Source organism: Phaethon aethereus, assembly GCF_964289735.1.
Source record: "Phaethon aethereus genome assembly, chromosome: 1".
Lineage (NCBI taxonomy): Eukaryota > Metazoa > Chordata > Aves > Phaethontiformes > Phaethontidae > Phaethon > Phaethon aethereus.
In genome coordinates this window covers 193,007,456-193,023,708 of record NC_138575.1, presented here as the reverse complement: position 1 = coordinate 193,023,708, position 16,253 = coordinate 193,007,456, and the positions used below count along the sequence as shown (strand labels likewise).

The 16,253-nt window shown below is 36.8% G+C and overlaps 1 protein-coding gene across 1 annotated transcript in view; it reads left to right on the top strand.

Moving 5' to 3' along the window:
* COG6 (component of oligomeric golgi complex 6) overlaps nucleotides 1-12,020 on the top strand; it is a 58,520-nt gene extending 46,500 nt beyond the window's left edge. The window contains exons 14-19 of the mRNA XM_082000611.1: nucleotides 719-850; nucleotides 1,378-1,545; nucleotides 3,489-3,596; nucleotides 5,139-5,192; nucleotides 7,766-7,845; nucleotides 11,537-12,020. Of these exons, the coding sequence (XP_081856737.1) occupies nucleotides 719-850; nucleotides 1,378-1,545; nucleotides 3,489-3,596; nucleotides 5,139-5,192; nucleotides 7,766-7,845; nucleotides 11,537-11,684 (690 nt within the window). The 3' untranslated portion in view covers nucleotides 11,685-12,020. The remainder of the gene's footprint in view (nucleotides 1-718; nucleotides 851-1,377; nucleotides 1,546-3,488; nucleotides 3,597-5,138; nucleotides 5,193-7,765; nucleotides 7,846-11,536) is intronic.
* The last annotated feature ends 4,233 nt before the right edge of the window (nucleotides 12,021-16,253 follow it).

The following is a 16,253-nucleotide window of genomic DNA, read 5'->3' as shown; positions in this document are numbered from 1 at the left end:
GACAAGATTTATAAACTTTTATTCTTTCTGGTTTTTAACCAACTGCAATTCCTACTTCTTATCTTTGAGGTAGGCCTGCATTCCAGTTCTTGCAGTATCATTGCAGTTTATGTAGGTGTACTTGACTTAGCTTGCACATAGTTCACTTGTATACTGGTAATTTAAGGTTAAAACTTGCTAGATTAAGACTGTTGCGTCTGTGACTGCAGCTCTCATACTCAGCGTGATAGGGGCTGTGCAGCCTTGTCAAGAAGATGACTTCATTCAGCTGTTGCAGTATGGCCCTCATATCCCAGAGCTCTGCCTGCACTAGATTCTGTAGTGTTTACAGGAGGTCCTGCTCAAGGTGAACTCAGTGGTGCCAACAACTGGCTATTATGTGATACCTAATGTAGCAAATGGATTTGATTTTCCTACCAAAACAGTAGTGTTTGGGTTTCTCTATGTCTCTAGATGATAAAATAGGCATAATCTGAGTGAAAGGAGAAATTCAGTTTTGCTTGTTTGTCACTGAATGGGATGGTTATGTTGAAAGTTGCAGGCAATTACCTGAAACATGCTAGATCTGTCCAGTGTCAAACTGAAGATCTTCTCTGCATGGCTGCATGTAATTTTATTATTGTCTGGTTGCTACGATTTGTGCTAACAGATTGGATGGTGTTTGCTGTAAGTGAAATAAAAAAAAAACAACCCACAAACAGATAATCTTATTCTTCAGGTTGAACTCCCACCTCCTGATCTTGGCCCAAGCTCTGCACTAAATCAGACACTTAACTTGCTGCGGGAAGTTCTGGCATCTCATGACTCATCCGTTGTTCCACTGGATGCCCGTCAAGCTGACTTTGTGCAGGTATAAGAATGTTTGACTGCTCTGAAGAGGCAGGGGGGAAAGTATGTGTAAGTTAGTCTTGGTACACAAAAAATGGATGAAACATTAATCTATTTTGTCTGGTCCCATTTTGGAGCTTTCTGCCAAACCTGAGTTTGTAATGTGAAAAAGATGGTGACTAACGAAGTGGATAATTACAGTACAGTATGGAGTGCTACTCTTAACACAGTATCTAAATCCTGTTATCCAATTACTGCTCCATTAAGTAAATATACCCTCATGATCGCACAATTACCAGTTATCTAATCTGGGTTACTCTTCCTCCTGCTAGGTTAGAATCTCTTCTCAGGTTTTTATACTTTTCCCATCACTATGGTAGCTGATCACCTGCTGACAAATCCAGTAGAAAACTGCTTTCACAGTTGGAAACTCTCATTTCTCTTTGTTCTGCTTTGCAGAATAAATACGTGATAGAGACAGAATGAGCTTAGGAGCCTCATGTGACATGATTTCTTCCCTCCCTCTTTTCTGTGTGTTTTCTATTTTAGGTTCTGTCTTGTGTGCTAGATCCGTTGTTACAGATGTGTACTATGTCAGCTAGTAATTTGGGCACAGCTGATATGGCAACCTTCATGGTAAATTCACTTTATATGATGAAGACTACTTTGGCTCTCTTTGAATTCACTGACAAACGTCTAGAAATGTTACAATTTCAGGTAAGCTTTAACAACCCCCCAAAAAATTAACTTCTTATTGATTTTTTGTAGACTATAAGTTGTGGTGTGAATGTATATATCTTTGATTAATGTTGGCTTTGGGTCAATTCTAAATCAAGGAAATGGGATAAGAGGGGTTCTTATCAGACACTGTAAGCAAATAGCAGGTACCAGAGCTCATGGTATACAGCATCTTTTATTTTAAACGGACAAAAAAAATTACTAGAAGATTTGGTTTGGTTTGGTTTAGTTGCAGATAAACCCATCTCAGTGAACATTTTCATTATCCTAATCATTCTAATACCTGCAAACTGTGTGAGAAGAAGCAATTGGAAGTTAAAAGTTCAGTCAAATGGCTGTGTTCCATCATACAGTTAATACTAGATTATCATCTAGTTTATACTAGAATATATATAGCTGAAGTTACTACTTCAGTCCTTCTTTCTACTTTTCTCATTTGTTTGGTTTCCCCTAACGTGCCAGGAGAGTAGTTCTTATAGGGTACCATTTTGAAATGGAAATGTAGTTTATAACCCATTGACTTGGGAAAATTTAGGTACTGCCCATTTATAGCTTTGCTACATGAATATCTCTACAGTATACCTCAGGAGAGTTTTGGGAGCTGCAGGACTTGGAAGAAAGTCACAATTTCTTATTTGAAGGCGTCAGTAAAGATTGGCTGTGAGCCATTTCTTCCTTTCTACTCCTAATTAGAATTTCTAGCACCTTTTAGCTCTGAAACAAACAAACAGACAACCCCACCAAAGTGTCTGTGGCATTTCTAATTTCCATTAGCAGAGTTTCTTTTTCACAGTAAATGTTGCAATTGATTTATTCTTCAGATAAGCAGTAGAGCTGAAGGTTATGCATTTAATACCATTTACTTTCTTCAAACGTTTTACAAATACAGGAACAGACTGAAAAAAAATCTTTAAGATTATACATAAGTAGGTTATTCAAGTGGAGTTAGAATGGCATATTTAATAAGAGAAACATTTTTCATAGAAAAAAAGAGCTCTCTAAGACGGTTAAAATCTCCAAATTGAAATATTAAGATTTCCCTCATGATTTAAAAAGAAAAGTGCGTTTTTCTAAACCATTTGAGGAAGTAAAAAGGTGAACTCTCAAAATATCAGACCTGGAAGTCTTACGTTTTACTGGAGTTTGATATGTTATAAATTTTTACTTTTCTTTACGATTGGAAGAAAAAGAAATATGGGTAGTTATCTGTAAAAATGAAGTAATAATGTATATATACTCAAATATCTTTCCAAGACTACTCAAACTGAAAAATGATTGCTGCTGCTGTGACTGGGTTTATTGATTAGGTTTCTCTGCAAAGTGCAGATTATACTAAGAATGTAAAATATGTGTATGACTTTTTTCATATGAAGATAATTAAAGCAAAATTGATAGCTTTAATTTCATCTATTGTTCTTTCAGCTAACTTTTTTCAAGTACATGTTTATCAGTATTGAATTTAAAGCAGTACTTACCATGATTTAGCTTCAGTTTTATTTTCTTTGTGAAAGACTGACTCTTTCTCTTATAAAACTGCCATGCTATTCTCAATATTTTCAGTAAGTTGGATGATTTTTGTCATACAGCCGTTTTTAAGATTAGAGCTTTGGTATTCTTAATTTTTGGTGCTGTTGAATTTACAAATAAAAAAAAATGTAGGTTATTTTGTTAGTCAGATATGAAAGAATTATCAATATTTTTATTATTGGCTCCTTATGATATGGTAGATGTAAATTGATAAAATAATTTGTATATATTTGTATATATTTGTGGTTTTTCCTTGCTTGTTGATCACTTCCCTTTTTTTTCTTATTTGTTTTTTTCCCTTCTTATTTGTGTTTCTAGACTTTCTATACCCCAGATCTTCTTCTATTTAATATTCTTATGCACATTTTAGAAATACCTTATGCTTAAAATTTCAGATTGAAGCTCATTTAGATACACTCATAAATGAGCAAGCTTCCTACGTGTTAACAAGAGCTGGTCTAAGTTACATATATAACTCCGTGCAGCAACACAAACCGGAACAGGTAAGCTTACATGATGTACATGTTGAGGAGGTACTGCATACCTGCCAACTAGAAGAATTCGGGCACTAATATTTTTGCAAATTTAGCTTCCTCTGAAAGCAAAAACTCAGTAGTATCTGTTGATTTTTCACACGGGACCAGGACTATTAGACAAAGGCACCTTGCAAGTGTAGATTTCCCCTACACCATATGTTCAGCCAGCCTAGCAGGTTTGATGTGCAACAATCCTTCTGTGCAGCTTATCTGTGTGCTATCAACAGGCTCCGTACACCACAGACATCCTGTACATTCTCAGAATAACTCTATAGGTAGTTTAATACGCCTCAGAAAGTGTCATAGAGTCAAGCTGGCTCTAAAACATAAATACTGAGTATGTGTACCACTTCCATGACATCTAGAATATATTGGACGTACAGTGCATGCAGCATTCAGGTTTCTTCCATTGCACACCATACACAGAGTGTATAATACATACCCTGCATGTATTAGACAATTACTGCTTTTTTCTTCGTGAAAAATTGGCAGATGAGTTTAGTAGTAATTTGAAATATTACTTCTTCTGTCCTTATTCATTGCTCTAGCTATTCTAGCACCAAGACAGTGAGATTCTAAAAGCTAAAACTTGAAATTTCTTAGAGTGAGCTGAGAACTGAAATGCAGAGCTCACGCTCTTCCTTTCTTGTGAACCACAGTTGTTATGTGATAGGTGTTAATACAGCCCCTCTTCCCTTCAGCTGTGCCTCTGTCCTTTTGTGATCTGTTGTGAAGGTGAAGAACAGTGTTTTCTGGGGAAAAGAGAAGTCTGTTGGAGAGCTTTATGTTATTTCTTCAGCCAATAATTTTGCATAAAGTGCCAAAACTCAACAGATTTTTATGTATAAAGATGAATAAATGTATAAATAATCAAGTTAATAACTCAGCTTGCTTTCTTATTCATGAGCCTATTTCTTTACTAAAACCACTTTCAAATCGACCAGGGCAGATTGTTAATGGAATGTAGCAATTTTCACTTATATCTGTCCAGCTGCCTGGTTGCAGAGGTGATGATGTCACATCATTTACTACAGGTTAGGCAGCATGTATAGATTGTATTGCCTTTCCAGCACAGAAGATTTACTGGGAAGCAGGGTGGGATTCTGCACTGTCACAGAACAGATGAATAGAGGGAAGTTGCCCTCTCTAATTCTGGAACACCACGGGAATGTGGCCAGTTTGCAACTCAGTTTTTATCCTAGACCTTGTGGAAGGCTTTTAGGAGGGTTTGTCGTTTAATGGTGAAGAAGGAAGAAAAGGACTCAAAAGGACATATTAAGAACTCAATATTCTGAGGTTTTAATTTAAGAGAGCAGTAGAATACAAATGACCTGTTACAGCATTTCAGGATTGATACCGTGATTCAGTTTCCAAACATTTAAGATCCTGTAGCAGGGCAAAATAGCAATTTAGTACTGAACTGATTGTAGAATTTGTTGTTATTTCTTATCTTTTTCCATGTGCTTGTATGACCTCTCCCCCCCACCCCCTCTGACTACTGATTCTTAGGGTCCTCTTTCAAATTTGCCAAGTATGGATTCTGTGTCCCTGAAGGTTGCAATGGTAAGCATTTTATAATTTCGTATTATGGTGCTGGTACTGTGACATGGGAAAGAATACTGTTAATTATGTGATCTAGTAGATATTCATCTAACCAGTCACACTCTTTATGAATAGTGAAATTACATGTCTGGGAATACTTTCGTCATTTGTAGTAATTTGACCACTTGAAGTAATAAATATGTAAATTATTTATGAATGGGTAGTAATAGAATATTAGTTTCTAAGCCTTGAGAAACAAAACTTCACTTAGAAGAATGTTATCCCATGAGTCATCTTAAATTGCTAAAAGCAAATACTTAGCTCTAATTAGTTTTAATCACGAAAGTTTCTTTTTTGCCTGTATGCTTCAAAATATAGGTTCTGCTATCATTTATAATTTTAGTCCTAAGGCTTTGATTTTATGCAAATAGTTCAGCTAAGCTCAGAAGTTAGGTGCTGGGCATATGTCACAGTTACATTTGTTAAGTTGAAAGCTACAACATATTTTAAAACAAGTTATCAGCTGATATTTTTTCTTAGAGTGTGTGAAGGCTATTTTGCATAGAGAGCAATATCACAGTTCAGTAGGCAATAACATATGATCTGTCACTCTTCTTGCTTAGTCAAGTTTAGCTTTATTCTGAAAGTTTAATGGTAAATAAGGCCCACTCATCCAGCAGTACATATATACCCCATGAAAAAAAGGTCTTTTTAAAAGAAGAAGTTTTTTAAAACCAGGTTTGCTTAAAAAAAAAAATTAAAAATTGTATGTTGAATCCATCTTAATTGTGTCAATGTAGCCTGTTTTCCTCTGTTTAAGTTTTAAACCAGTGATTCCCAAGCTGGTTGGATGAACAGAGCTCTGGCACAGAACACTCAGTTGTTTACTCAGATCAGCATGTATTCTTATCAATATTTATAAGTTTTGAATTTAAAATATATTCTATTTATCATGGTCTTGTAGACCAATAAGGAATTTAAAGGCTGCAGCTTGGAGACCGTCTCTCTAAATTATATATATGTAACTCTATAGTGGTACATAATAATTTCACTTGAGTAGTTAGAGAAGAACCCAACTGTTTTATTTTCTTCATTACTTTAATGTCTGCTTGTGTGAACACACTTCAACCAGAATGGAACCCACCAAATCCCACTTACCACCCTAATCTGTTGGCTTCCCAGGATTTAAACCGTGTGGAAGGAGTACTTGCAGGCAGATTTGCTGCCTCTCAACTTAACCTGAAAGTTTTCCAGGTCTCAGCCTTTTAAGTTGTTCACATGTGCTTGCAAGTGCTGTTCTAGTAAAGTCCGTACCTGTCTCTCGGCTAAAGCTCCCTTGCTTTCCAAACGAGGGCAGATAACCCCAAAAAGTTAATTAATGAGAACTGTGAGTGACTTCATTAGTCATTTGTGCACACTTTTTGCGTGTTTAAATGATGGCTGGATGTGGATTTTAGGGTTTACCAGCTTGAGAAGATTCATTCAGGGTTCAGGAAGGTTGCTATCATTAGATAAAGTTGCCTAGGGCCTTGCCTGATTGAGTAATTCCAAGGATGGAGATTATACAGCTTTTCTGGGTAACCTGTTCAGTGTTTGATGACACTCCTGGTGAGAATTTTTCCTCTTACTATTTAATCAGAATTTTCCGTAGTGTAATATGTGTCCAGTATTCCTCATGTTCTCACCCTGGAGAAGACCTGGCTCCATCTACTCTATAGTCACTCATTTGATCACAGAATCATATAATGGTTTGGATTGGAAGGGATCTTTAAAGATCATCTAGGGCACCCCCCCTGCCATGAGTAGGGACTTCTTTCATTAGATCAGGTTGTTAAAAGCCCCATCCAGCTTGACCATGAACACTTCCAGGGATAGGGCATCCAAAACTTCTCTGTTGAGAATGTTCAAGATGTTGAAGACAGCAGTAATGTTCTTTCTGAGTGTGTTCCTCTCCAAACTATTAGAATCAAAGCACCACATTTTTTTTTACTGTATTATATGAGGGAGGAGAATTAGGCTTAGAAGCAGTTTGAGGAGCCTGCACTAGGTCCCTTGCTCTTATTTTTCCCAACATAAGTGCTCATTAGATTATTAAGCAGTAATTCCCTGCCAAAAAGTAAAAACAAATGTGTAGAAAGAAACATGCAAAAAGAATCGTGCAACATGTCTAACTTGGATAGATTAGATTTCTGTCTGGAGGCTATTGTATTCCCTACAGCAGATAGACTAGGTCTGATCTTCAGTGGTGCATGCATGTGTGTACCAGCTGCATAGGAGACTTAGATGGATAATTGTGGAAGCTGGATTCTCATTATTTGCTTCTGCACCCATACTTCTCACAGTCAGAAACTTGAAATTTTGGTGACAGAGGTGATGAAGTTAGACATTTGTTTTGAACTATTAAGTTCTACCTTAAACTTTTGTATTTTATGTTAGGCTCTGTCTTAAATATATAAAAAGAGAAAATTTTACCAAACAAGAAGGTGCCATTTTAATGTAATCACTTTTCAAAGGTCTGTTTTTTTACCTATTTTCATATAAGAGCAAGTTCTTAATGTTTATCACATATTCTCTTCCTGCCCCGCCCCCCCCAGGCTCAGTTTGATCGCTATCTGTCTGCTCCAGATAGTCTGTTAATGTCCCAGCTGAATTTCCTTCTGAGTGCCACTGTGAAGTAAGTACCTTACCTTTGAATTTCTATTATGCCTGCATAATGATCAAAAAGATGAATTTGATTAGGTTTTAGTGGATCGTGATGACAATTCAAGTTATCAGCTGTGATCATGTTTGCATTGTCCTTCAGGTCACAATTCAGTTTTGTTCTGACTCTCTTTTTGAACAAACAGTGAGGAATATGTAATTCTATAACTCTCTGAAGTAGTTACTCTTGATTTAACAGACAACATCAAAATTAATTACATTCATCTATTTTGAACGTGTTCCACTGTGTCAGCAGTTTTTGGTCAACTTAAGTTGTAAATTCTTTTAGAACGATTTTGTAAGCATTCCAAAGACAGATGAAATATGTAGTTCTCCATTCAAGATTTCTTTTATCCTCACTGCTTCATCAGGTCTAGAATTTTCAACGTTGTTGTCTTCTTCTATTGACATTCTATCTCATTGAATATTTTGCTGAGACTACTTTACTTTTCACCTAATATGGTGGGTTTTTAGTGATTTCTTCTTTGAAGTATGGAAGTGAGAACTTTATATTCAAAAAACAAGAGATGAGATAACTGAACCCCAAGCCTAGGGAAAGTGCCACGAATTTTTTTCCAATTAAATGTGAACCATATGAAAACATTTTGTAGTGTTTAAACACAGAGAATTATATGCTGTACTGATCAAAAACTTTTCTTGACATTATTTTTCACCCTTCTATGAAGAATGCAGATTACAGACTATACCAGAAATTGAGACTAGTGCATCACATTCTATGTAATGCAACATATTTGGAGTCTCATTACTAGTACTTGTCCTCAGCGGGATGGTATTACAGTATCTTTCAATTAAAAAATTACTTATGTTAAGGGGAAAATATTTATTGTTGGGAATTTATTAGAACAGAATAGTTCAGTTGGAAGGGACCTACAACTTAGGTTAGGTCAACTTAGGTCAACTGAGACAACAACTAGTCTTAACTGCCAGGTTCTCTTGCTGTATTGCTCAGGCTCTCCTCATGTGAAGACTTCTAGTTTCATGCCATATGAATGGTGCATGGCTTGGCATGGGGGATGTTGGTGCTTTTCATTAGTTTGTTGGTCTCTCTGCTAGGGTTACCGTTCCTGCAGCTCAGCGGGCAGAGCTGACCCTGTTCTGAGAGCTTTTCTGCTCCAGTATAGGTCAAACAGGGTAGCTTGAGCAGTAAAGTGAAGTGAAGCATTGCAACTTCTGCTTCTAGGTGTCAAGCTATCAAACCTGTATTTTAGCTCTTGGTATTTTTTTAAAATGTAGGTCTATTTAAAAGTCATAATAACAGTAAATGTATTTTGAAAGCCGCAATTTTTCAGAAGTAAACTTGATAAACACTCGGGCACAGTGAAATTACTGTGATGTAATCATTTCTGCTGTCAGATGAACCAAGATAAACTGGTCATGTATGTACTCTTGGCGTTATCCCATTGATAAGCTTTTTAAACCTCTCAGTGCAATTTAAGCTGAATTCATGTTGTCTTGCAACAGTGAGCAGCTGAGAGGTGAGAGGGGAGCCCGTGTGAGGATGATAGCTACAGCTGCTACAGCTCAGCTTGCATGCAGAAGTTTATTAACCTACTATAACTCAATGCTATAGGTTAGATTCTTCTCGGAATTAAAAAAAAAAAAAAGAGAAAAGAAAATCTGTTAGCCTTCAAACAAGTAGCTTTAAACACTAGCAATCCATTTGAAGTTAAGGTACCTATTTACAGAGATACATGTTTGTAGAATCATAATCTTAATAGTCATTATTTTCTGTAGTAAATAAACCTTCAAAATTCCAAAGTTTCTCCTAATTCAAGTAAAACATTTAACATTAACATTTAATCGCTGGCTATACTAGTTGAAATTTTCAAGTTAGTTTTGCAGACGTTTGATGTCAATTTTGAAGATGTCTTCCTTGAAATCACATAATTGTGATCCACTCTTCCAGCGATTGAATAGTTGTAACCCAAGTGTTCTTTGGTTCTTAAAATCAGACCACATGTTTTTGATAAGGGACCAGTGTATTATGTACTCACTGGGAATATCATTTAAGCTTTACAACTATGAAGAACATTCCTTCCGACATTCGCCAATGCATGCTCTTGTCTTTCAAATTCCTTTACTCATTAAAAAAGTTTTAAGCTCTTTATTTGTGTGACTGTTGGTCTTGAAAAGCTCTTTTCATTTGTGTTGGATCACAGAAACTGAATGCTGGAATTACTATTTTTAGAAAGTGCTGCCATTTGTGTTGGTGATAAAATGTATCATGTTGTTATGGCAACTGAAACCCTAACGTACTGATTAATGACACTGACGTTATTTGATGGAAGGACTCACTTGATGCTGTTCATTCCTCTGGAATATTTTAATGAACTTTTTCTTTTAATTGAATATTATTTGGTGCAATACAGTTAGTTTTATATGAATTCTGTGTGCAGTACTTTCTTAAAAGATTGTCATGTTACAGTAGCTTAGGATCCCAGACTGTGATCAGAGACAGTTGTTTTACCCGAACACCTTGAATATATTTCCCTTATAATAGTGTTTCTAGATTTGCTATTATAAGGTCAGTCTTTCTTTCAGGTATTCTAATAACCTAGTAATACTGGCAGTTGATCCTGTATATTGAAAAATGGGATGCTGTGCATCAGAATAAAATGCAGGCTTTGCCTCTCAACCTTTTTTTCTCATAGCTTCTGTTTCTTAATATTTCCTGAAAAGACATAGTTCTACTCACTTGGTATTTGATATTTCTTTAACTTGCCAATTGTCAGTGGTTGGTGAATTCAGCCCTGATTTTAGTAGATGCAGTTTTGGTGTCTTTGTTCCTTTGCTGCATATTACAGCAGGACTGAATCTGGATTCATGGTTACCTTGGTTTCCTCATCTTCTCCTGGTGTTCCACCTGCATGTGTTTGGCTGTAAAATAGTTGTAACTACTGTTTCTGACAGATAAAAATGCATCTGCAACTAGTAAATGCATCACCATGGTGATTAAACTGGTTCAATGGGCAATGTAAATAAAACTACTAGTTTGTCCTCATAAAATATTAAACTTTCCAATTACATTTAGCATCCTGTCTCTGTGCATTGTTACTCATTTAGATCCAGAAAAGTAACAGAACACAGACTTCATAGTGTTGTTGGTAAAAGGCTGTAGCAAGTTTTAAGTCTCTGGCCGCTATCACTTTCAGGTCTTCCTTTTTGACCGATTATAGAATCAGGTGGTGTCAAGGTAAAGCAAATGGAATGTATTTGCTGGTAGATGAAAAAAAAAAAAGTGTATTTACAAAGGACAGCAAGAAGCCACAGGAGGTAGAAGGTAGACCACTAAGATTATCAGTCTTCTAAAAGATGCAGGGGAGTGCAGGTGAAAAACTAATGTATGCAAATTAAATCCTTCTACTATTTTTTCATGATTGCAGAAATAAAGAAGCTAATTTCTTGGTTCAGGATCATTTATGTGAGTTTATCTATGTACGTTACAAAGAGATGAAGAAGCCTTCCTTTGTTGTAACACTTCAGGTTGTTTTCACAGTTGAATTAAAAGGGCTTTTTAAAGTAACCAGCACTGATATTTACTGCATATTTTTAGTGTATATCTCTAATTCCTTGTAGGGAATGTAACTGTGCTACATACAACTTGCAAATTATGTTTTTGTTTTGTTTGTTTTTGTTTTTTTTAGAGAGCAGATAATAAAACAGTCAACAGAACTGGTCTGCAGAGCTTACAGTGAGTTATATGCAGCTGTGATGGATCCTTCAAATGAATATAAGGATCCAGAAACCATACTACACAGATCTCCTCATCAAGTTCAGGCACTCCTTTCATAGTCCTGCTTACACCAGATTTATCAGAATCCATAAATCTGTATTTGTTGAGTATTTGCACCTAGTTATTTTTCTGGTTTTAATTTTGATGTGTAACTGTATAGTTAAAATATGTAGGAATGCGGTTTTGTTTCATCTGCTTGGCAGAAGTCTAGTCTTTTCTGTGTCTTTGAATACCTTCTATAGGCCAGAAAATAGAATATAGATGAAAAATTATTTTAATGTATTCTTCTAATGGAAATGGACCTTGAAAATATGCAATCTCTTTGAAAAAGAAGGAAGCTTTTTCCTTTGCTGTACATAATCCTTTCAACTAGAGGTTGAACCAGTGTCTCTTACGACCTCACCAATATTTTTATTTGTTCTTTTCCTTGTTCTTTCACTCTTTTTCTCAGCCTATCATCAGTAAATGCTGATAACTGTAATTTTAATATAACTGATATATGTTGGATGTCTCAAGTGCATCATTGCTACAGCTCATAAATAATTTCAGAACATTTGATGCTGTTTTTCAAATCCTGTTGATTAAATCTTTGAGGGAAAATTTGTGTGCTTTTTTTGAATCCATTATCGTCATTGCTAGTTCTGTTATTTTCTGTAAGAAAAAGATCTATTTGAACTACGTGCATGTACATAACCTGGAACCTAATGCTTTAAGTTACTTGTATAATTCTGTTTTACGGGAAGGATTTTGCTTTAGTGCAGTTGTGCTGTAGGAATCCTTGTATCAGTTGAAACTTGCTGATCTCTAAAGGCTGGGACCAATGACAATGTAGGTTAGGAAGATGGCTTGCACATCAGTATGGCCATTCCTCTTTCACATCTACATGTTTTTTGTTTTGCTTTTTTTAAGTACAAAAAAAAGTCCATCTGGTCTAGTACAAGCGTTTATTTAGTTAATAATCCACCAAGAGATTTTTGTGGTTTACATGTCTGCAGTGGTTCTCCTAAAAATTACAGTTAAGTTCACCTGTGGCTGCCACAGGTTGTCCTGAGAATTATGTGGGAGAGCCAGGGTGTGTAGTTGTTCAAGGGTGATGCATAGAAAGCCATGAGTGAGGGTTTCATTTCTTTCCTTCTCTGGTGCAAAGCTGAACCTGCTCTGTGTAAAAACCCTGATTTTATAGAGAGTTATGATTTAGGGGATCTTTGCTTCCAGTAAAAGAGGAAAATAGGACAGTTGTTCTCTGTTGCACCTTATGATAAATTTTCTGCAAATTCCTTAAATGTATTCTTTAGAAAAGCCTTGCTGTAGAGAAACCTTCAGGATACAGAAAGTTAGTAAAAGGAAATTAGGGTTAGGTTTTTTGATTTTTTTTTTTTTTTTTTTAAAGGATAATTTAAGCTAACTGTTTCATTGGAAGCATTTAACTTTTTTATTTCCCTCTTTGTTGTGTGAGTGCCACAGAGGTATTACAGTTGCCCGAGTTTACACTCAGATGTGGCTTGTTTATATATGCCAAGAGGGAGATGAGTAGTCATTCATATTGAATAACATACATATTTTATTTTTATCAGTAATAATATTCCCCATAAAATACGTATACTTAATGGCAGCCAAGTCTGCAGTTCAGTATATGCTTGCAAGAGAGCAAGAAATAGAGAAGAGTGGCAGCAATACCTTTTAGTCTCTCGGAAAACTCATTGCACAAGATATATCCAGCGTTCTCAGAAAGCAGCTTCCTTGGTAATACCACAATAAAGCAATAGCTCCTTTTCCAAATGGGTGTAATTTGTTGGTATAACAGAGAAAGATTTGAAAGTTGAGTGTCCCTGGAGTTCTTGGATCAGGGATAAATTCTTCTGTAAATGTGAATGTTAGATTTATTCTGTCTAAAAACTCCAGACCTGTAAGACAAAAAAATTCTAGAAGCTTAGAAAAGCTCTCGTGGAAAATTATGCTCTTTTACTGGGTAAGGCACTTTAAATTACTCAGATTTTGCATTATCGTAGTATACATTGAGAAGGCTGTTCATTGTTGTTTAATAAAGTTAATAGTGCTTAATATGCCTGTAATTATTATCTAATATATGAAAATTACATTAGTTGTGAAAGGATTATAAATTAGCTTGTTATTAGATTAACATACTCATAAGGGTGAAGTTTTTCCTGAAATTACACTGAACCTCAGTCTCCAATAATCTGTCAGTATTTTGCATGAAGGTTAGTAAGAAGTTGCTTCCTATCTTTGAGTCCATGTAGAGACTTATCCATGATCTTATCTTCTCTTAATAAAAATGCAAAAGCTATATAAGTTGTAACTTACAAAAATTACTGTCAATCACTGATTTTGGTCTGTGCAATTAAAGTAAATGACAAAGGGTCTCAAATGAGAAAGGATGCCAATAAAAGCATTTGATTTACTGACTTCTGTCTTCCATGTTGTTATTTCCTCTTGCTTGCCTTTCTAAGAGGAGGAAGAAAAAGGTGATTAGTTTTTGACCTGCCTTTTCTAGCTTGGCATTTCTGACCCCTTTGTTTCACCAGGAACCATGAAGCTGCAGTCCTCTAATTGCTCAGTTAGATGGATATAACCATTACAGTAAATGGAATCATTCTGGCTGTCAGTACTGTGTCAGCATTCAGACCCCTTACCACAGGTCTGATTTAGTGTCACAGTGTGTGAAGAGATGCTCACCTGGCTGGGCTGAGTTAGTCAGCACTTCTGCTGTTGGTCCTTAAACACTTTATACGGCGGGGCGTGCCTTCAAAGAGCAAGTCCCTTACTCTCTGCTGGGCAGCAATACGCTTGGGAGGACTGGGTAAGAGGGGTGTTTGAATACTGCCTGTAGTAGGCAGCGCTCTCGGCTTTTAACACTGACAACCCAATTCTGAGAACAGAGGCGTAAAAGGCCTCTTCTTGCATCGTTGTCTGATGCAAAGATCACTTTTGTGGGAAGTGGGAGGGCTGGGTTCTGGGCCAAAGGAGTTTGGAACCGACATCTCCTGTCTTCCTGGAAGGGACCCAAACCCTTGACTGTTGTGCAGTATGAGACGGGGAAGCTCTGTTTCTTCTCCTTTGAATTCAGCATCTGTGCATAAATCAATGCAAAATACGGGAGGCATGAGATAGAATAAGCAAGAAGGACTTTGTCCCTGTGGCATGTATGTGAGGGCTCTCCTGTGGACTCCAAGGTCTAGATTTTCCTCCAGTTGTTACGTAGGGACCTTATTATTGACCTCCAACACATGAGTCCCTGAAACAGAAACAGGATCCCAGACTTTATTACCCACAAAATACGGCAAGATACAGAGTTGAGTTTGGGTTGGACCCAAGGTGGTTCATCTGCCTCTGTTTTCAGTCCTATGTGTACAGTTTCCTCCCTGCCTCTTTATAACTATGCACACCACTGTGGAAATCAAGTAAAAGTTATTTTAATTATAGCCAGCACACGGTAGCCCAGCCACGGTGAGTTTTTGTTTTCTATTATAGGAAAAGAGAAGCTTAAGGAGGTTTGGAAAGGTGATAATACATTTGTTTGCAGCATTTCAGAGTGCTCCTCCCTGTTCTCTGAGATTTATGACTCTAGCCCTGCATTTTGTCTGTTAATAGAATCAGCTGTAATTATTTGTATTAAAGTTTTTGAAATATGTGTTGGAGGAAAATACTTTCAGAACCACCAAATTTTTCCATTAATTTAAAAAACTCTGTTCTTTGATCCCGTGGCTTGCCTTGCTGAGTCACTTTACAGGCAATGCAGGGGGTGGGAAGCTTATAAAATTTTGAAAATTAAACAAAAGGATTAGACATGCTTCCATGAGTAAAACACACCCTCCAGAAGCAACACAGACATGGGTGTGGGTTTGTTTGAAATCCACTGCCACCTGCTTCTGAGGGAAAATGCAGAAAAAGAGTCATTTGCTTATCATGAGGGCACCCATCCAAAACAGCCATGGTAGGGTTAGATGCTGTAAATTGATGTTAAATTGATGTCATGTTTGAATAGTTTGGAGAATTTTCAGAATGCAGATTAGAAGAAACTGGCAGTGGAAGTAAAAGTTATGTCATATAACTGAACTCACTCACATACTGGATTTATTTGTCAAAGGTTTCCAGAACCTCTACATCTTTTCCCCACTGCTCTTAAGCGCTCTGCAAACTAAACTTTGAGACAATCCTGCAACTTCTACACCAATTCTAATCCTTGGGCAATTTGGAGGAGAGTGAGATGATTTGAATCACCCAGTGGCATACAAAGCAGTAGCTGAACTCGGCGCCAATTTGTTTCTTGAAAGAATTTCAAAAAAATAGGAAATGAATATAACTTGAACTTGGATATTTGTCCTGAAGGGTAGGAGAGGTGATGCCTTTCGTATGGCAAGGCAGGTGTCTCCAGCCATCTGCCACACAGTAGGAAGCCAACTTCAGGTTTTTGGAATCAAACTACTTCAAAAGTTTTTTAAAGGCGTTTTAAAGGTGAACATGTGCTGCTGTGCTCCTGTGCTGTACTAAACTTGGCGTTTGCTGGCCAGCTAGGCCGCTGGGCTGGTGCTCCAATGGGGATGTCCACACTAGCCCAGTATGGGGTTACCAAACGCTCAAAAGGTGGGTGAACCTCTTGTCACGCAAAG